This window comes from Seriola lalandi, unplaced genomic scaffold (assembly GCF_002814215.2).
Source record: "Seriola lalandi dorsalis isolate HSWRI2012SDOR001 ecotype SW California unplaced genomic scaffold, Sedor1 jcf7180002054834, whole genome shotgun sequence".
NCBI lineage: Eukaryota > Metazoa > Chordata > Actinopteri > Carangiformes > Carangidae > Seriola > Seriola lalandi.
This window is the reverse complement of record NW_019525387.1, coordinates 65564-87502: the sequence shown is the minus strand read 5'-3', so window position 1 is coordinate 87502 and position 21939 is coordinate 65564. Positions and strand designations below refer to the sequence as shown.

Below are 21939 nucleotides of genomic sequence, written 5' to 3'. Positions count from 1 at the left end.
CACCGCATAATGTTCACACGCTGGTAAAAGGGATTGAGTCTCTAATGCAGACTCTGCAACATTAGATCCTCCATTTACTGAAGGGTTTCTGAGGGAGTACTCAGTTTGGAGTGTGTGAGAGGTTTTGGAGCAGTGTGATGCTGGGTCATTAGGAAGACCACCTGCCTATTAAAGACTTGTTTAAAGCCCTCGTGTCAGCAAACATCTCTGCTGCTTATGTGTCTATAAGCTACACCATACCATCTCCAGAGGTGCTTGACCCCTGCACTCTGATCTCACTCTGTGTCTGATATTGTAAATGTTAATTTTTTTTTTTTTTTAAAGAAATTGATATAGGTTCAAATGTGCTGCTGCAGTTCTCTTCCAGAGAGTAAGTGGTTAAATTATGTATTTACAAGCTAAAAAACTAAAAAAGTGTCATGCTAAAATAATAAACACCAAACCATAGGGGTTTTTTTTTCACATCCTGGCAACCCAAAAGCTGTTCTAATGAATGGCTTTAAAATGATCTATATAACATTTAATAAATGTTTTATTTGGCACTGATAACACAGTAAATTTCGCAGTGTTAAATATGCAGTGTCAAAGTGCATTGACTCTTTCTGGGGATTATTACAACAACAGATTGAGTAGAATGCCCCCTGGTGTTGGTAAACATTTCCGGAGTTAAAAGACGCCGTGTTAATTTGACTCTGGAAAGCCCCGCCCACCTCTTCCTCCTTCAAACTGTTGAAGATTTTTCAGGACGCCATTTTTCCCCCCATCGAACGACTGCGGTAAGTTTCTTATTTTTTCCATATTAACCCAATTTTATTTTGGCGTTTCAGCAGAAATGTTTTTTTAGGAGAACATTGTGTAGTTGGCCCCCGTATTTGAGCGGGTTTTGTATCTTAACACCAAATTCGACAAGAAGGCTAACGTGACCGAGTGAATACCTAGCTTAAAATGCGCGCGTGTCCAACTTGACCATGTCCGCAAAAGGTAATTAACTTAGCAATATGATGTGGAGAGATAGTTTTGTTGTATTAAACATAACTTAAATTCTGGTGAAAATTGCCGTGAGTTGAGAAACCATAACCCCCACATTGGCTGAATGGCTGTTCAAATCAACAGTAACGTTAACCATCAAGTGTGCGGCATGTGCGCCTTTTTTAAAATTTACCGTATGCCTCCCCTCCAGCTTGGTCTGCTCTGTGACGTACACCAGTTTAGTGGGCTCGTAACGTTGTTTCAGCAAAATTTAAAGTGGGATCATATTTGTTTTGTTTTAGTGATTTTTCGTCTAGCCTACGGTAAAGTTAACAGCACAGACTGATGTGTTTTATTTTGAAGTAAAAAAAGGGAAGTAGTCCGTGTGAAATCATGCTTACTGTCGCAGTGCGTGATGTACCGTCAGCCATAACAGCTGTTGTCTCAAACTTTGTTTTCTCATTTGCGTTAACGTGAGGTCACATGGTAAAAAGAGATACTTCGGTGGTTACAGTGGATGCAAGTAATGTGAGTCCCAGGCCAAGCTTTTGTGATTTGATTTGATTAGTTCATAAGCTGACGTGATTAAACATAAGTATAACTGATCCTTCCTTGTCATTTCTGCAAATAGCTGATCATTTGTCTGCTGTTTGGTGGCCTGAAACAAACAACACATTATCTTATTTTCAAATTGAACATAAAAGTCGTTGGCTGCTCTGTTGAAAACCATGCGCTTACTGTTATATTTGTGTTTTTGTTATCATAATAAGCATATAAGATTCTGACAATGAGGAATTATGTGCTGCAGGAACCATGTTGATTAAGGCCAGACTTTGTGGTCAGAGCTGGATCTGAAAGAGTTTTTGATTGCAGGTAAGAAATTGATATTGGAATCAAGCTTTGCACTGGAAGCTTTAAGGTGCTAATAGTAACTGTAATAGTAACTTTTGAGTACAAATGTTACCATCTCTAATCACACTTAGTCAGCTTGAATGCATGCTTTCTATGCTTAAAAAGTAGTAATAATATAAGTGTTATGTCACACATTAATTTATTGATGTTTGTTCAAAAGTGATGTTCCAACTGAGTTGGATGACGACGTATTTGGGGATGTAGTTAAGGATCCCTCAGCTGTGTGCTAACCATCAAATATGACACAGGTTTGTCTCAGTTACATTTGTAATTTATATTGCAGTATTTAATGGACATGCTAGTTCCTTGTGGTTAATATTTTTCCTTCCATCTGCTTCTCCTATGACGGTCAGAATCTGTCTCCATGGCACCATCTCCTGAGCAGTCTGAACCACCAACCCTTGAGTCGTCTGATTCTCAAGATACAGACATCGTTTCAGAGAGTCCCTCCGGTAAACGGCAGAGGCTGGACACAGAAGCCAAGCACGTAAGAATTAACACAAACACCAGAGCAGAACAGGAATTATTTTAGGGCACCAAGGCCATAAAAAAGAATATAGTGTTATTTTAATGACCATTTGTTTTTAAGATCTTTTTTTAAATCCCTACTTATTAAAGGGATGTATTCTCCACATGCTGATTTGTTTTGCTCTTTGTTTGAAGTTGGTGGAATCCATTCTTGCCAAGAAACCTGGTGGGGAACGCATAATAAATGAATATAATCGAAGCAAGTCCCTGACAGATGAAACCAGAAGGAAAATGGTGAACATACTGGCAGCAGACATGACAGAAGAATGGGTAATTTGTAAATAGTTTATAGTTAGCACAATGTAGCTTTTAGATTAAATTAAAATCTTTGTTAAATCCAGTGTATACAACTGAGAAATATTTACTTTTTTAATCTTGCAGTACATCACCACATCACTTCAAATTCCAATTTTTGAACATGCGATTCATGGGACTGTAGTTCAAGTTACTGGGGACAATCTTGGTTTGCATGGTCTGTTTGGCTTTGTGGAGTCATTTGGGGCTCGATATTGCTGTCGTTTCTGTCTCCTTGAGAAACACTGTTTTCAAACTGTATTCTGTGAAGATGATCCGGAAGTTGTTTTAAGAGCTGTTGATGCGCATGCACAGCACTTTCAGACTGTACAAACAGATCCTAGGCTGCCTCATGTATATGGTGTGAAATGCGTTTGTCTGTTGAATTCACTTAAGTATTTCAACACAGCCAACAACTTTGCTGTAGATATAATGCATGATATTTTAGAGGGGGTTGGTCAGTTTGAGGTGAAACTGATTCTGAAGTACATTCAAGGCAACTTCCTAAGTGCTGAAAAAGTGGCTGGTAGAATACATGCATATGACTATGGTTTCAATCAGCAGCGAAACCGTCCACCTCTGCCAACAGATAAGTTGATGGGTGGAAGTAATGATTTGGGGTTGAATGCCATACAGTCGTAATTGGTGCTTGTTACGCAATATGCCTTTGCTATTTGGTAATTTAATCGAGGCAGATGATAAACACTGGCATCTCCTACTTTTGCTTCTACATATTGTTAACATTGTATTTTTACCAGTCCTGTCAGAATGCATGACCATATACCTCAAACATTTAATCATTGATCATCATCGGTTGTTCAAGCAATTATTTCCTGAAATAAATCTCTTGCCAAAGCATCACTTCATGATACATTACCCTCGTAACATAAAGCACATTGGTCTGATTTTGCACACATGTTGCATGCGTTACGAAGCCAAACATAAATTCTTCAAGCAACAATTAAAAAGCTTTAAAAACATTACAAAGACATTAGCCAAAAAGCACCAAAGTTATATGGCAATGAATCTTTTAGCAAAGAAAGATTAATTTTAGGTCCAGGAAAGATGGTGACACTTTTTGAGTTAAAACAGGGTGCAACAATTGCTGCAAAATTTGGAACTGTTTTGTCAACCAGTGTGTTTTCTGCCAAATGGATTAAATATCACGGTACAGAGTACCGTCGTGACTTCATTATATGTACTGAGGTAGCATGTGAGATGCCTGTATTTTGTAAGATTGACACGATTGTTGTAAAAGATAACTGTGTTTTGCTCTGTGGAAAATTGATGGAAACAATGTGTTTTGATAACCATTAACACGCCTTGAAGGTCCAGCTCCATCCAGACAAGTTCTAAAAGTGTTGCACATAAATGATCTTTTTTACTTCAAACCATTTGATGTTCAAATGAAGTATGGTACAACAGATACCGCCTTATATGCTGTTCCATATTGCCATTTTATGCAGACCTAAGGTCAGTGTTCAAAAGTGGTGGCATTGTTAGGCTGACCAAAAGTTAACTGTTTTTATGCTTATTTACATTTCACTTGGAGCTCTGTAATGGCAGCGAAAGTACTGTTACACAACCTTATTGTTACATTGTGGCTTGTGTTTTTCCAAAGGTTTTAATGTGGTGCATGTGAACAAGTTGTTGTATTGGGGTGCCTGGCACGGCAGGCACACCCATTGCACAACTATTCACTTTTTTTATTTTTTTAAATGTAGCACGTGATCAGTTAAGTGCTTTTGTACAACTAAAAGTTGAAAATACAAATGTTAAATGCATCTTGAAAAGGTGCTTTTGTACAATTAAAAGTGAAGTGGTTAAATGCATTTTTGTGGTAGCTTGATTTTATTCAATGGTACAAGTATTATTTAATTATTATAGATAGATGCAATTTGACACTACAAAAGTGTAAAAATAACACTACATATTTATCTGTGCAGTGTTAATGACTGTTAGGATTTGACTCTATCTGAGTTGCTTTTTCACAGCAACAGAGTAAATCAACACAGTAGTGTGTAAAATTAACACTTATTAGAGTTATATGAGCCTCCAATGTTAACCTTCAACAACTCAATGCAGTGTTAAAAAGCATTAGAATCAGAGTTGATTTGACACCACAGTAGAGTAAGTTTTCACTGCTGAGAATCATATTTACTCTCTCCAGAGTTAGTTAACCTGTAGTGTTAACTTTTATTAACACTGTACAGTGTTAGCCAGTGTTACATTTTTACTCAATTTTCAGTTAATTTTACTCTGAAATTTTAAGAGTTAATTTAACACTAATTCTGATAAGGACCAAATACACTCGGACACAGTGTTAAATTTAACTCTTTAAGTGTTGATTTAACACTGTAAAATTGACTGTGCACCAATATTAATGTAGTTATCCTCTGCCCACTATGACTGAGAGTGTGGTTTGAACTGTAGCCATATTCTTAACGTCTCTTAACTAGGTCCAGGGAGCCACAGCTGAGGCTGACATGAGGAAAAAAAAAAATACATCTGCCATCCAAACTGTCTTTCCACCATCATTTAACATCACTGTAATTCAGGCTTTTGCCAACTGAGGCTGTTGGTAACCCCTGCTTCACCGACCTCTTGCAGCTCCTTTCACTGTACATTACAACAAAGACCAGCACGGCGGCTGGGAACAAAACACAACAAGACAACAAGCTTCTCTGTTCACTTTTACATTAACATCAACGTCTCCCGCTAATTAACTGTTGCCACTTACTTGTCAGATGACGTTAAAATGAAAATGTTGTGAAGGCATCGACTGTTTAGACCACAAAGTGAGAAGGGATGAAGCTCGAGATGGTTTGAAAGATAATCACTGATGACTTAGTGATGGCAAACACCGAAGAGACGGTGAATAAACACAACAGTGCTGTTTACAGTCTATGATTATTATTTATGAAACATAATCACTCTCGCTGCTTTAAGAACATCGTATGGTTTGAGCGAAGCGGCTGTGACAGCTGCTGTTTCCTGTTCTCTTAATACATACAGGACCAAGCTAAGTACCCCATCAGTGTTAATGCCCCTTAAGCAGTGATAAAATATTCATTATGGTCATTGTGAACTGTGAACGCAGCTCAATTAAACCTCAGCTGATGGAGCGGCAGTCGTGACTGTTCTTACTCTCCTCCTCTTCTGACTCTGTCTCTCCTACTGTCTCAGTCCACTCCCTCTCCTCCTTATTTCAGTCATTACTCCTCTCGCTCCTTCTCTCTTTGGCTCTCTGGTTCCAGATTTCTCACTCCTGCTGAATCAAAACCCTTTGTCACTGTCTTCTATTTTCTCTGCTGCCTCCCTGTCTGGATTTCTCCTCTATTCCTCACTCTGTTCATTTTCTTCCCCTCTCTTTTTCCTTTCTTCCTTTTTTTCTTCTGTCCGTCTTCCCCGTTTTCTTCCTCTATATTTACCCCCTTTTCTACCTCAGTCCCTTCCAGTTTTCCTTCATTCCTTTTTCATTCTTTTAACCTGTTTCATTTCCTTCTTTCCTCCTTCCCTTCTGTTCTTTGGTGTTTCTCTTCCTTTTTCCCCCACTTTTCCTTCTTTTTCCTTTTATCATCCTTCTTTCATTTCTTCCTTCTTTCCTGTTTCCTTCCTTCTTTCTCACTCCTTCCTTTCTTTTCCCTTCCTCCCTGTTCTCCTTCTTCACTTCCTTTCTTCTTCCCTGCCTCCTTTCTATTTCCATGTTTCCCCTTTTCCCTAGATTTTCTTTCCTTTTTTACCCGTTTTGTTTCCCTTCCTTCTTCTGTCCATCCTTCCTTCCTCCCAATTTTCTCTTCGTCCCCCCATCCCTTTTCCCTCCTTAATTTTTCCCTTCCCCTCTTTCTTTTTTCCTCCATGTTGTTCTTCTTTCATTCCTTTCTTCAAGTTTTGCTTCCTGCCTTCCTTTCCTTCTCTACCTCACCTTAACTCAACTCAGCTCAGTTTTCCTCCTCCCTCCCTTCCTTTTTTTCCTCTCATTCATCCAACAGCCTTGCTCCCTCTCACCCTCCACATTTAACTCTCTATGCTTCCTGTTCCTACCTCGGCTTTTCTCCTCGCCATTCTCTCCTCACCCCTCTCTCTCTCTCTCTCTCTTTCTACCTTCCCCTCCCTCAGTCCCAGCCCTTTGACTTTTGTTCAGACATCACACTACACACATTGTCTCTCTTTCCTCTCTCCATCAACCTTACTTTCTCCTCATCCTGTCTGTTTCATGTCTCTCACCGTGGCCTCTCTCACACTCTCCTGCTCTCTATTACATGGTGCTGAGGAAGAAGGGGATGCAGAGAGAGAGAGAAAGAGAGAGAGAACCAGAGCGAGAGAAGCTTTTTTCCCCTTCAGTCAGACGCTCAATGTCAGCCTGACCTTCTGCACAGTCAGCAGGCGAGCAGAAACAATGCACTCCGCCTGTCAAGCCTACACACACACACACACACACACACACACACACACACATCGCCACCCACACACACACCCACACACGCGCCATTCTGTGCACCAGTAAACAATTCCACCTACAAACCTCGATACAAACATGCCCAAACAAACTTTCTTCAGCAGGAGCGTTTGCATGCAGGTGCTGAGAAAAACAACAGGTAGACACACACACACACACACAAAATAAAGATTAAGATAAAGATTTTAAATACTGCACCAACAGAGACTACGTGATGGATGAAGTTTCAGATTCCGATCTTGCTTTCTCTCACTGACTCACTCACAAACACACACACACGCACACACACACACTTTCCTGGCACACACACGCACTTGTGCCAGATTGGTCTGTGTCATGAGGGTCAGAAAGAGAAGTCATCAAGGTCACTCACGACGAGAGGTCGCGTTACACAGCAGATGTGCGTGGTTGGGATTGCTGCTAGACTGAGGCCTGCTTGCATCTCGTTTCAGATTTATTCTGCACACACAGAGATGTGAGTGGCATCGATGGTGATTTTCACCGCAGCTCCAAACTTTCACACAATTTGTGAACACCGAGGTTTTGCTTGGGAAGATCCCCAGCACACAAAAGCAGGTGCAAATATTTGCACAGATCTTTTGAAAGGAAGTTGGTGACGAGAGAACGTAGCCATCCGCCCACCTGAGCTGCAGGGAACTGGTTCCAAAAACCGTTTCTACAAGTGGCTTTTATTTTCACAACAATGACAACAGTAATAAGCAGAAAGGTTTCCATTGTTTAAATTCAAGTGAAGGAGACAGTGGGGTACGTATGTGATATGTCAAATGTAGTAGCTAATGAGAAAAAGGCAAAAAAGAGACTTTGAGCTTTACTGTGCTGCCCATGTGCTGTGGCAATTTCATCAGACTTTTACAAACATGCATTTGGTTACAATCACCTCAGGATTTTAGGAAGACGACAATCATGAATACCTTCTACACCTGCTGTGAACTAAACATCTGCTGGGCCAGATTCTCTATAGGAGTCAGAGGTGGTCTCCCATTGGTTGCCAATGCTTGTATTCCTTTTATTATCTATTTTTTCTTTCATTAGAGGTGCACATAATGACTTCTTCTGCATCAACAGCACAACAGTCTCCATTATTATTTTAATTTATGAATACATTTTTGAGCTGATTTACAGCTCTACCAAATGTTTTTGGAATTTCATTCCCTCATTAACGAGTAGCCAATTTCTATTTTAGCATCACTCACGTTATTCTTCTGGTTTTCAGTGTTGCCCCACCACTGAAATGCTCCTTTTTTTAAATATCATTCAGTTTTATGTTGTAGGATGCACAGGGAGCACTGCTGGTAGCTGACATTGTAATTAGCTGCTGCCTTAGCAAATCAAACATTAATTAAAATACTGCAATTAAAAAAAAGCATAAATATGTGGCCCTGGGTGCCTTATACAGACTGATTTCATCTGCCTACAAGAGACAGAGCTGGACAGACACTTACTGCCCTTGACTAGATGGAACTGAAATTACCTGACTCTAGTGAATTGGACTGATGAAATGGGCTGGGCTGAACTGGAAGACACAGATTAAAGTGGACAGGACTGAATTACAATGCTATAGAACACACTTGGCCATACTCAGCTGGACATCACTGGACTGAAGTGGTTTAAACTATATGGAAATGGAGGATATAATACAGTGTGCAGTGGCCGAATCTGTGTGTTTTGTCGCCCAACATCAAGTAAGGCTTTGTAAATTAAGAATCCAGCTCCCATGTTTTCTATGCACAGCTACAGATAAGTCCTTCTTTGGCTCTTGCTGTTAGGACATATATTGAAAAAATTACATCTAACTAAAGTTGATTTTATGGGGGTTTAATAACAGCAGGCTCTGAGAATGAGCTTTAGCCTATAGGACACTGTAAAGCTCCTATGTCTAAACAATGAGCTCATTTACAGGACCCAGCTTTATCACAATGAACCACACACAGCTTTATTATGAGGCTTGCTTTGGGAAGTTTCTTTATAAAACTATAATAATGGTACAAAGGGATGTTTGCTCCCTCCTTCTCACCACCACCTTGCCTTTCCCCATCTCTTTATCGTACCCAGGATGGCTAGCACCATGCCGTCTTTCAGCACCTCCATGGACCCCGAGCAGACAAAGAAAATGGCCTGGAGTGCGTCGCCCTGCCGGAGGAGGTACTCTCCGGGAGCGCAGAAGGAGGTCTTGATGTGCAGGGACAGGGAGCGCAGGCAGCCACGACTGGCTGAGGCGAACAGCGACAGCTCCAGGATCTCCTTGTTAAGGTGCATGGTGATGTCGGATCGCAGCTCGTCCGGAAAGTCCTTCAGCAGCTGTGGAGATGATGAGAGGGAGTGAGGCAGAGAATGAGCCAGACAGAGGGAGAGAGACAGAGGAGGCAGGCAAGAGTGAGGAGAGCATGAGAGCTGTGAAAATATCCCATGCTGCAGCTCAGTGATTAAATTCCCAGCCTTGGTTGCCTTTTATTTGATTCCTAAACTGTACCACAGGGAACATTAACGTCAAGTCAGGTTAAGTTTATTTATGTGGCCCCAGATCAATAGTTTCTTTCAGAGGGTTTTACAATCTATACAACAGATGGAAAACCACCTCAAAAAAAAAAAAAAAAAATCAGAGCATTATTTTATATGATTTCATTTCCAGTCAGCTGATAAACTCTTGTTTATACATATTTTGTTTTCTATGTCATAGTGAATATAAATAAATGTAAGAACTAGTCCAGAACACTGATACAGACAGAATGATGGATCCACAACAGAAACATCTGCCTAATGCTAAAAAATACATTATGAACCACTAATATTACCCATATATTACTGTATAAATCAACACAATATACAAAGTTGCTGCACACAACAAAAACACACACATACAATCTGGAATATCCCTCTCACCGTTTCAAAAACAAAATCAAAACACTGCATGTCATTTATCTGTCCGCCTGTCTCCCTGTCAGGACAAAGATCTGGGGCTCACCGTCACATACAGTCGATCAATGAGTCATCAGAGCCGGGCTGACTTTAATCAACAGGCCCATCTATAATTCATCTGTCTGGAATTCATCATCATCATCACTCCATCTAAGCGCTGGTCTGGGCTCTGACAGCTGTCTCGCAGGCATTCACAGCCTGGAGGGACGAGCCGCTATTTGACTACTGACTGGCTGCCTCCGTTTCCCCGGGCTTGTCAGGAAGGTGCTGTTCACCTTCCTTTTCTGTTTGCGTTTTCTCTAAGCTGTCCTCATACAATGCTGGCAAACTTAGCTCCGTCTCCACCTGTCTCCATTTTTCACTTTATGTTAATGTTAATCTGTTTTTGCTCTCAGGCATTTAGCCGACTTTTCTGTCTGGCATAGCCTGCAATAAGTGTCACCATAACATAAATTTAAATTCCAAGCTTGTCAACTTTACATGCTCCACAATGTTTGTTAGTGTGTGTATGATATAATATCTATTGTCTCTTTAGTGCTCTCCAGCAGTGTAAAGAGTACCAGTGTAATAATGCTCTATTACAAGTGAAAGTCCTGCATTAATTGTACATCATACAACATTTTAGTTTTTACATTTTGAAATTTGCAAAGAAACCGAAAGCAAAAACTCTCAAATAAATGTAGTGGAGTGAAGAATCCAATATATTCCCCTAGAAATATGCAGTAGCATAAAGTAGAAACAAACACATCAAGTAAAGCACAAGTAACTCAAAAAAGTACAAGACTCTAATTTCATGGACCTACAGTACAATCATGTCACTTAGATTCCCCACATCTCAAATTTCTGGATTCCTTGTACTTGGCACGTAACATGAGTTTGACATAAACTAGAAACAGCCGAGAAAAGTGTCCGCATAGATTTAAAGCCCCGAATATCAAAGTTACAAAGTATGCTGTCATCCACAAACGAGCATGTGAGACAGAGATGAGATGTCTTTCTCCATCGTTCTTGCCCTCTGTCCTCTCCTTGTCAGTCAGCGCTGAGGAAAACAACATGTTCTTACATTGAGGGGCATCGCGTACTATCGATCATATCATCACACTCGCGATGAGTTTAAATGTGTCTGATATGTGAGGGGCGAGAAACATGTGGTTTTTCAAATGAAGTATTGATTCCCACATGCTGTGCTGTTGGGTGCCAAAATATAAGTTAACTGGAAAAGGAGGATAAGTATTTACACCAGCTTGTGTCGGGTTAGATTCGTTTTGTACCTCGTTACAGTCGATGCCGTTGTTGACCGACCAGGTTGTTTGAAAATACTCCAACATTCGCTGCTTGAGGCTCTGCGGCAGGTGATGGACCCGTATGAAGTCCTTGAGGTCTTTGGTTCTGGTGTGATACTGGGACCAGCGCGAGTACATCCTCTGGATAATGGCTGTCACATTACCAAAGACCAAGGCATGCATCAGTGCTGCGGGGAGGAGAGGAAGGGATGACGGACAGATAGACAGGGGAAAGAAAAGTGAAAGAGATCAGATCCTTGACCAAAACAGAAAAAACTTTGGGTGTGTCTGTAAATGTAAAGAGACACACCAGGCGCTGTTTCAGCAACGGTGGATAGCAGTTCAGCATTAATGGGATAACATGCCATCACATGCAAATACACCTCTCCAAAGTAACACATAATATTGATAATGATAAAAATAATAAAGATGTAAAGATAAAAAGATTTATTTAAACAAAAACACAATTTAAACAGGTAGGTCTGATGGAATCCCTACAGCAATGACAAAAAGCTCTGTAGTGGCAACTATGAAAAATCATATCAAATATTCCTGTAAATATGATGAAGCATGAATCTTATCGAAAGCTGTCAATATATGCGATCAAATAATCAGACAACCCCAGTCAACCAGCAAATAATATATTTACATTCATGTCTTGTGACTCTGCACCTCGCAGACAGGAGCTGGAGTCAGAACTGAGACGAGCTGATTTGATTGGAATGACACATACCTGCCCTTTATACACCCACAGATAATGTATTCTTCTAATCTCGTTCAGTTTTCAACTGCGCCACAGGTGTGTGTCACACACACCTCGGGACATGAAAGCACAGAACACAGACTACATGTCTCATGTAACTGGTGTGTGCCCACTGACTCCTGTTTCTGCCGTTGAGCTCTCAGCCGCAGCACTGAAAACGGTTTAAAGAAGTTTAGTTCAATCTGAATTTTTCTTCTGTGTTCTGTGCAGCAATTCATTCTAATGAGGCAATAATCCAATTTCCTCCACAAACTCACTGCATTTGACCTATGGTCCGCTATAAATATGAACAGGTGCTTTGTGTTAGTTTTCATTTTGTATTAACACACAAGGGATGGTATGGTATGGATGTGTGTGTGCGCGTTTGAAAGCATGTGTATGCTGGTGTGTGGTGTGTGTCTGTGACGGCTAATGCCCCCAGGCAGTCAGGGACATTTAACATTTAGCAGAACCAGAGAGAGGAGTGTCCACAGGGAAAACCCCACCACGGTGACCTCTCTTCTTCCCCCAAAAACAAACCTAATGTAATGATCCAAATGTTTAACGTACATTATACTTGCCACTGGATTATAATATATAACTGCATGCATATCAAAATGTGCATGCTTTCTTTGGCCACAGTTACACTTGTCCTTTATAAAGAACAAGTGACAGGCCAGGGCAGCATATACATATTTTCAGACAAAAAGGAAGTAAGTAACTGCATGCATGTGTTCCAAAAAAAAGAAAATCAGATTTTTAGAATGTGTTGCTTTCATGTGATCGCTGATGTTTGTGTTCTGTGTACCTCCGATAAGCATCACACAGACAGAGAAGATCTTTTCGGCGTCAGTGTTGGCCGACACGTTGCCGAAGCCCACGCTGGTCAGACTGCTGAGGGTGAAGTAGAGTGAAGCGATGTAGATGCTCCGGATGGAGGGACCGCTGCTGGTCCCATTCACACCTCCAATGGTATAGTACGGTGACTCCAGGCGCTTCCCAAGCTCATGAAGCCATCCTGGAATTAAATGGTTTGGATATTAATGGATGAAATGACAAATTGATGGTCAGAAAATTTTGAATATTCTTCTTATATTCTGAAGGAACTAGATCTTATCACCATAAATGCACCATGTGATTGTCTGTATTTTATTAAAATACAAAGAGCTGCAGTGGTTATCTGGACCTCTGTGCAGTGAAGCATGTCGATGCAGACAAAGCCGACAGCGCTAGGTTCTGGAAGCTGCTGTGAGCAGCGGTCCCCTCCATGCTACAGCCAGAACAATAACAGTAGAAACAGATCAGATGCTTGGGAACCTGAACTGATCTCTGGTCAGTACAGTGTGGAGACGTGTGGCTGAATCCCAGGAGAGTCTCTTGCAGACACTGATGAATGGTAATTGGATGGAAGCCCCTCATAGCTGCCTGACTTCCAACACTCAGTTCAGCATCAGAAACACATAATTAGGATACAACACATTAATCCTGCCTCGTGTACCGACCTGTTATTTTATGACAATGAAATGCAGTAATTGGTGAAGAGAAATCTGCATCGTTCTCATGACCCAGTCAATGCTGACCCAGAACCAGTTATGAAGATGCCAAAGCGAGGTAAATGCAAGCAGTGCAGCTCATCGATACTGACCAGAGATCAGCCCAGGGGGCCTCATTATATGAGGGACCTGGAGGCTGAGGGGGAAGCCTGGGGGCTCCATCATTAATTGCGAGAAGAGTCACACCATTCACTCACACAGTTTTCAACACATACAACGATTGCATGCAGAAACACACACCCACACACAACTGAGCAACCGTTGTTGCTCTCACACTTTCCATTCAATACGTATTTCACAACAGACTTAGGAATCAATAAATTGATGAGGTAATCATAAACTTAATCTAGCTGCTAAAATACACAGTTAACTGAAACATTAAGACAAACATGCAGGACTGTCTCTGTCCTGCAAACACCCACTCCATAATATGACAACATGATGATCCATAGTACAATTATTGGCAAGGACTTCTCCGTTCAATACTATATCTTTCAAACCAACCTGCATATGGTGTCTTTTGAATTGATCTGCTTTGCTTTAACACCAAACAACGCATCGATTATTGTTTAAAGTACTTCATTATGCTAGATGGTTTTTGATCCTGGTTTTAAATAAATGATTTAGGAGGATCATGATGAAACACATCTACAGGTGAATATCAAATCCTACTTTCTGGAAAAAAACAAAACTGCATGTTTCCTGCATTAAGCTTTTCACCACTGTTGATTTGGAAATAATGAGCGATGAAACCACAATGCACCAGAGTACTGACACGTTTACAGAGCTTCCACACATAATGCGATAGTTGAGATAAGTCTAAAATGAAATCTGGACACAAAAAGCTGAAAAAAAGAAGGGAAATAGGAGTCTTTTATGTGATTTATGTGAACAAAAGAGTGAGAAAAGATTTCTTTTATTAATGCCCGATCAATAAAGAATTTATCATTTTAGCTCTACAGCATTTATCCAATTACTCTATAGAACTTTGTCCAGAAAAGTCCAGTGTTTCCTTTTTATTGATTTAGTACAGAGTTTGACGAAGTTGGATAATGGCTCCCGCTGCTAGAAAAATGTAGATACAATGAAAACACTTCATCTGGCCATCTCGCTACTCGATCCATATAAAAAACATAAAAAAAACAAAATCACACATTACAACAGCACAACTGTCTGTACATATTCTATAGTCTCAAACTGCCACCCTTGTGTAGCCCAAAAGATCCTCTGTCCGACCAAAGCATTCTCTTATTTCTACTGATTTAAACCCCCAATCTACGACTGGGCTTCAGCTCCCTCCCGTCCCAACCCAGTATTTGATGCCACCATTGTTCACATTCCATTAGCGTCTTGTAACAAAGTGGACAATGACCCGCTACAGGCACACTTCACATACCACTCAGCTCTCAACACAAGAGAGATTTTAAGGTTTAATGTCCCACTCTCTCATTCATTTAGTCACTTTCTTTTTACACTGTTCATTTTTCTATAAAGAGAACTCTGTACTGTTTTCCTTCTCATTCTTTATTCACAGCAGCTAAATCCCTGTTCAAACTTGGTTATTTTTACAGAGGGAGGCCTTGTAGTGGTAACATAATAATATCAAAGAGTTTCATTTACAAAATCTGAATCTCCACAGCGTTATTATGTGTTGTGTTCTGTGATGATTCAGCATGACTCAGTGTCAAGCTGACAAAGATATAAAATTATGTTTTCCTTCAAAGCAATAAGCAGTAAAGGGAAATCACATGAATGCTTTATACTAGAAGAATACTAAAGGTCCGTGACATTACACACATACACTTCGTATCATATTACATCCCTCAGTAACACTAATCCGAGCTCCAACTGCGCCTGAAGATACACCTCCTCTTTGGCGTGGTGCCCAATAGCACCCCCAGTGAGCTGAAAGGAATGATGCTACGAAACTCACTACAGTGCATTTCTCCACTTATGTTTCTAAACATCAACAACAAGGGAGTCAGGAGGTCTTTTGTTTGGATTTAAGACCACTGCTTGCCATCGTTTCCCCCCAGTACTCACCGATATCCCAGTTGTAGGTATTGGCATCCATCTCCCTCTTGCCGATGATGTACCAGATGCAGGCCATCCAGTGGGCCAGCAGGGCGAACATGGACATCAGCAGGGTGAGGACCACCGTGCTGTGCTGCGAGTAGCGGTCCATCTTCTGGAGCAGCCGCAGCAGACGGAGCAGACGTACCGTTTTTAACAGGTGAACCACTGACACCTGGGGATGAAGGGCAAGGGACCCGAGGTGAGTTTATGTGCAGGATTTCCTAAACACGACAGGTGTCACAGTTCATTGTGTGTTCAGCCCACATGGGGTTATCTCTGTGTGCAACACACACACACACACACACACACACACACACCCATTGTCATCACTATAAATCAGCATGATAACATTGTCACCTCTCTGTCCACAACTATAGCTCCTGAAGGCAACATGAGTTTCATCTCTTGCTAAGAAGTCATCAAGTATCAAGTAAGGAAACTAGAGCCCCCCCCCCTTCATTTCTTGTGATTTTCTGGTGTCCTACTGGGGGCAAAGTCAGACAGACAGACAGTCAGTCAGTCAGACAGACAGACAGACACAGAGTAAAACGGACACCATGAAAGTGAGGATATGACTGCAATCGTCTCCCTTTTACAGATGGTAAATCTCATGAGAAGAGTGATAAACCAGCTTCACACACACACACACACACACACACACACACACAAACACACACCGCTTGAAGTGACAAAAAGCTCTTACCCATGTCCTCTCAAACATTGGAGGCTGCTCAAATGTTCTCATATTCTATAATTAGAACGTGACAAACGCTTGTAAACACATCAACAATATGATCTATATGAATATTTCCTGATGAAGGATCCTTGACTACCAACTACAGCAATCAGGCGCTCGATCGCAGGTGTGTTTGTTTTGTTTTGTTTTTTAACCTCCCAATCTTCACCATCACCATACAGTATTTCTCCAGTCCGGCTTTTCTTATTTTCTGTCTTTTCTCACTGTCACTCCACCAATCCTTCACAAACTAAACTACTTTTGCCACAAGCAGTCTGCCTCCCTCGACTGACTTACACACACAACGTTAAGTTCCTCTCACACCTTTCCCACACTCATGTGCTGTAGATGTGATGTGAATGTCATCCATTGTGCACCTGCTCCTCAGGCAATCTCCGCCAACAGTCTATCATTTGGGCATTGCTGCCCATTGGAGACATAAACACACATGCACAAACACACACACACACACACACACACACACACACCAGCTATTATTCAGAAGGATATAGGACAAGGAGGACATTTTTAACCTTCCTGTGAGGATATATGTTGTATATGCATCTTTGTATTGTGTGTGTGTGTGTGTGTGTGTGTGTGTGTGGTGGTGGTGGCGGGGTTGTAGACTGAGAAAGTGGGACAGAAATTCTATATAGTATATATTCTATAAGTATATATATATATATATATATATAAATATATATATATATATATATATAAATATATATATATATGTATGTAATGTAATAGTAAATAGAGGGAGAAAGATGGAGGATGTGGGACACAAGCAACAAAGGAATGATGAAAAAACAGGAGAGAGGAAACAGGTGTGTGCGTGTAAGAGAGACAGAGAGATCAGAGTGTTTTTACAAGCTACAGTACGAGGAGGAGGGAGATGTGTGTGGACGGCCCTTATCTGAGCTGCTCCTGCATGTCTCGCCGCTATGTTTTACTGTGGTTTTTCCACACTCTTGCTGTGAGAAATAGAGAACTGGTGCAGCACGAGTAGTAATGAAGCCTCCTACTGAGCCCTGGGGAGAAGCTCCATCTCTTCTCCATCATCTATCACCACCCCACATCCCACCTATGGAGAGAGCAGGCTGCGCCACATCCCATTCTCCTCCAGCAGCATGAACAGTAAGCAATATAATGTACCCAACAATGCATACACACCTCCTGCCACTTTTCCCTTTAACTTTTCCCCTTTCCACTTTCATCTCAGCCCCTCCAGTCACTTTTTCATTTCCTCTGCTCATCAGGTGTGAAATTTACATTTTAGCTGCCTGATTGCTTACTTTCCTTCTGCTTCTTTAAAGGTGGTATTTGTGCACGAAGCTGTAACGTTACACAAATGCTCATTGTTTCTTCCTGCAGCCACGCCTTTAGCCCTACAAGCCAATCACAACAGCGTGACTGGCCAGTTTTAGCTTTATTTATTGTATTGATGTAGCAGTATGGAGCCACTGAGCGTGAATAACACAGCTCTCCAATACCATCTAGGTCTCCAGACCCAGGGAACATACTGTAGTAGCCAAGGAGTTTTAATAATAACTGTAGCAGTAAAATATTGATAACAAATTGCTGTCTTTATCTCATCTTGAGCAAGATCACTTTTGATATTAACTTCTTCAAGATGTGAAAGATGGATGGTCAGACCGTTCAGTTTAGCACACTTTATTTTACTAGTAAATAAGAAGTGTAGTCATAGTATTTAATTGTTCCTGCAAATCTATTTCAGCACCATAGACAAAACACACAATCAGTGTTTAGTATTTTTGTTTTCTTTTGATCAGTTACATTTTTGCCAAAGGATATATTTGTTCAGATCAGGCTTTCACTCAGATTCAGGTGACCGTCAAGTGCAGAGCAGATGATCATGGGAAATAGGAAAATATGAAGGAAATAAATAACATACTCCAAGAAAAGGAAAAAAGTAGAACGGTAACAAGAAGAAAATAGAAAAGAGCATTCAGTGTCAAATAATAGAACCTTGACAGGCTATCAAACAAGCCAAAAAAGCCAAAACAACAGAGACATTCGACGGAAACGAAAGAAAGGAGAACACCGTGGAGGGACACTGCTGAGGCCCCCTGGCTCATTTTGGTGAAAGATTGTCTCGGTGCTCAAAAGGGACATCAGTCTGAATGCTTTGTCCTTAGAGGGGACACCAAGCAGAACATTCAGCAATTACCGGCCATTCCTGCTCCCTCCCAACGGCAGCAGGGGGAACATGCCGCCCAGTAGCCCTACACCCAAATCCTAACCTACTGGGAGCGTGTGGTATTTCCATTAATAGAGTCTGGAACCAACACAGGCAACTTCGCCTGCAGCTGTGCCCACCCGTCCACCACCCCTCCCCTTCACAGTATAAAAGACACCGTATATTCTTTTTTTAATTTTTTTGCTCACATTGCTTTCGTTACGAAATCTCCTCTTTATAATTGTCTTATTTTTTATCATAATACTTCACCTGCATCCTTTCTTTGTTTTCCCTTCACAGTCCCCTTACAATGAGCCCCACTATGCATCCTTCCCATACTGTATACTGGACCTTTTGATTCAGGTGAAAGTGGTTGAGTGAGAATAAACAGCGGCATAAAACACAGTAAACGCTTTCTTTAAATTAGAAGCCAGAAAGCAAAAACTTCCAGAAGCAACCAATCAAAGTCTCCCTATAGTGAAGCACTTCCTATGGGTGATATCATTCAGCCAGAGACAAGACAAGACAGTCTACCTAATTGCTCCAGATCTCTGTTTCCTCCTCCACTCAACTATTCTTAAGGGGGCCATGTATTTGACTCAAGCAGAACAGAAAAAGGTTTTAATGATACAGGTTTGATTGTTTTCCCAGCACTTGTACAGTGTGTGGAATCAATACACAGAATCAAAGAGGCACTGGAGCAGCACTGGAAACAATCCATGTGATCTATTCTTATGAAATGTCAAATGTGCTACAGTGCACCACCGCGGTGACAGGATTACACGCAGGGTTTCCGCTCCTGGACATCAATCATGAAAATTAGATTACAATAGCATTCAAAGTCATGTTCTATTAGTTTGAACTTATATTTCCTTTTTTTTTTTCTTTCACCTTTATTTTATTTTTCTCTTTTCATATAGTTATTTTATTGCAGTATTAGATGTAAATAAAAATAAAAGTTATATTCTACATTAAAAATTTCTTGGAAGTCAATAGCATGAGGGACAAAACAAAAACTAACAATTTACAAGCTAGATGTACAGTAGATCATTGATTATGTTCCATATTAAACCTCAAGGGGTGGGGGGGTGGGGTGGGGGATGGGGGGTTAAGCCACTCACCACGCTGACTTTGAAGGCATAGAGCAGGTCAAAGGGCAATGCGGCCACCAGGTCGATGATGAACCATGTGGTCAGGTAGTGGATGCAGATCTGTCGGGCGTCAAAGATCACCTGGCCCGACTTGCTGACATAAGTTGTGCGAAAATTGAAAACAATATCTGAGAGGAAAATAGAAAAAAAAACACAATTATGGTGGTAAGTGTCAAGAATTCCTTCACATGTACATGAATATGTACTTCATTTTGATCAATTTGTAGAGGCTTTGTTTCACTTTTAAATTTTTTTTTCTTCTCGCCAGTGTCATTGAAATCCTAATTGCATCGACTTCCACCAACCACGCAACGAACCTATGATGAACAGTATCTCCACTGCGATGTCGCTGACAGTCGTGCTGCGGGTCAGGTCATCATCATCACCGATGAAGCACACGTTGTACGGCACCGTCACGGCAACGTAGAAAGTGGCAAGCAGAATCAACCAATCCCAACCGGCCTTGAAGGTGCTGTAGTGCAGTAAGATGAATTTGGACTTCTTGGCATCTGCTACCTTGTATTCTGGCAGAGCGGGCGGGTCCCCAAACACATTCTGGACAACACAAATGTGTATGTGTAAATACACTCTCTGCTAACAACAGGAACATCACGGGGACACTAGCTAGCTCACTAGCTTGACCCATTATATCTTCATAACATTACACTTTTATGACATTTGTTCCGTAGCCTAATGTAATCTCTGTTTTTCCTCTGCTCTTTGACCAAGTAGACGGCTTGTGATTAGATTAGCAGGGACTAAATTGATACTACAAATAAATTATACTCTTGTTCATCCCAAGTAATCTGTGACACACAGCATGAGCTAATGCACCACAGTGTTTACTGGAGAGTTTTGTTTACTGGAGAGCCACTCTCCACCTAGAGACAATGTTTCTCCTCAGCTCCCTGCCCTTTGATTTTTTTTCTACTGTGCTTTAGCAACAGCAGCTTTCGTCTCACTCCCTATGTTTTAAAGTCCAACCCCAGCCACTTTTGAAAGACCCATCATCATGTTACATCCTGGCCAGTCGTTATTGAAGTAGTCCGATGATACCTTGTTGAGTTTAATCTTGCTCTTCTCTCTGCTGTGGAGGTGACCAGAGATGTGGTAGAGCACTGTACTGCTCCGCAGACGAGCCGAGCTGAATGGAGAGCCTGTTTTCACCCTGCCGCGCCGTCGCTCTGTAAATATACACACAGACACACGAAAGTTAGTGCACACTCCCCCTACAATACTTTACCCCCCAAGGTTACCTCCTGATGAGTGAATCAGTCATTATGCTTGATGAAACACATAATATTCTGTCCTATTCAGGAAATGATATGCAACATGTGTCATTTCAGGGTAAAATGCACAATTTCTAAGTAAAAAAAAACCCCCCAAAAAAACAGGGTATTTACTGTCATTTTGCTTTTGTAAATGTCAGACATTTGTTATCTGGGTTGCTTCACATTATTCAGCCATAAATATTGGTTGATGATGTTTTATTGTGTACGCACTCTCTCCAAAGAACGCTGCAATTTTCAGCTTTGACGAGTCAGTGCTAGGGCAGAGAGGCAGTTAAATATAGTGGGGTAGATTTGTTATGGTGGATTGCTACAGGGGTGGATTTGTGCACTTGCAGGTGTACTTATGTGTGTGCTTCTCCCAAGTTTATTGTAGTAGTAGATAAAGCAGATGTGTAGTGCAGGAGGAGTGATGTGCTCAGATTAAGGAGTCGGGTAATGGGAGAAGGCACTTTATTGCTCATGGGCTCTGAGCCCCATTCTCATTGCTACGAACCCACAGAAAAGGACTAAAGCCAGATTGGCTCGAGGGCAGATAACGGCAATAACAAAGCTGGAGAATAGAAGTGATAGCTGCTTCTGAGTGTCCTTTGGAAAGTGTGTGCGTTCTGTGGTGTGTGTTGTGCATGTGTGTGCATGGACCCCAGACGAGGCGAACAGACAGGGCCCATCCATCCAACACGGTGTAGCCTTGGGGGACACGACACGGCAGGAGCACAGAGACAGAGACATGCTTATTTTTAGATCTAATGAATTTCCCTGCGCTTTTATAGCCATTCATGTGAGGGTAGAGGGGGAGTATAGGTGGGA

General features: G+C 41.3%; 1 protein-coding gene and 1 long non-coding RNA gene across 2 annotated transcripts in view; one reads left to right on the top strand and one right to left on the bottom strand.

Annotated features, from left to right (window-relative positions):
• The window catches only part of kcnh8 (potassium voltage-gated channel, subfamily H (eag-related), member 8), a 49096-nt gene that overhangs the window by 10949 nt on the left and 16208 nt on the right, over positions 1–21939 (bottom strand). The window contains exons 4-10 of the mRNA XM_023426660.2: positions 20897–21024; positions 20158–20395; positions 19811–19968; positions 15721–15925; positions 12933–13142; positions 11371–11570; positions 9232–9481 (exon numbers count right to left, since the gene is read on the bottom strand). Of these exons, the coding sequence (XP_023282428.1) occupies positions 9232–9481; positions 11371–11570; positions 12933–13142; positions 15721–15925; positions 19811–19968; positions 20158–20395; positions 20897–21024 (1389 nt within the window). The remainder of the gene's footprint in view (positions 1–9231; positions 9482–11370; positions 11571–12932; positions 13143–15720; positions 15926–19810; positions 19969–20157; positions 20396–20896; positions 21025–21939) is intronic.
• Positions 2238–4535, top strand: LOC147817931 (uncharacterized). The gene is made up of 2 exons (XR_015438483.1): positions 2238–2368; positions 2545–4535. It is a non-coding gene; the product is annotated as an uncharacterized LOC147817931 (long non-coding RNA).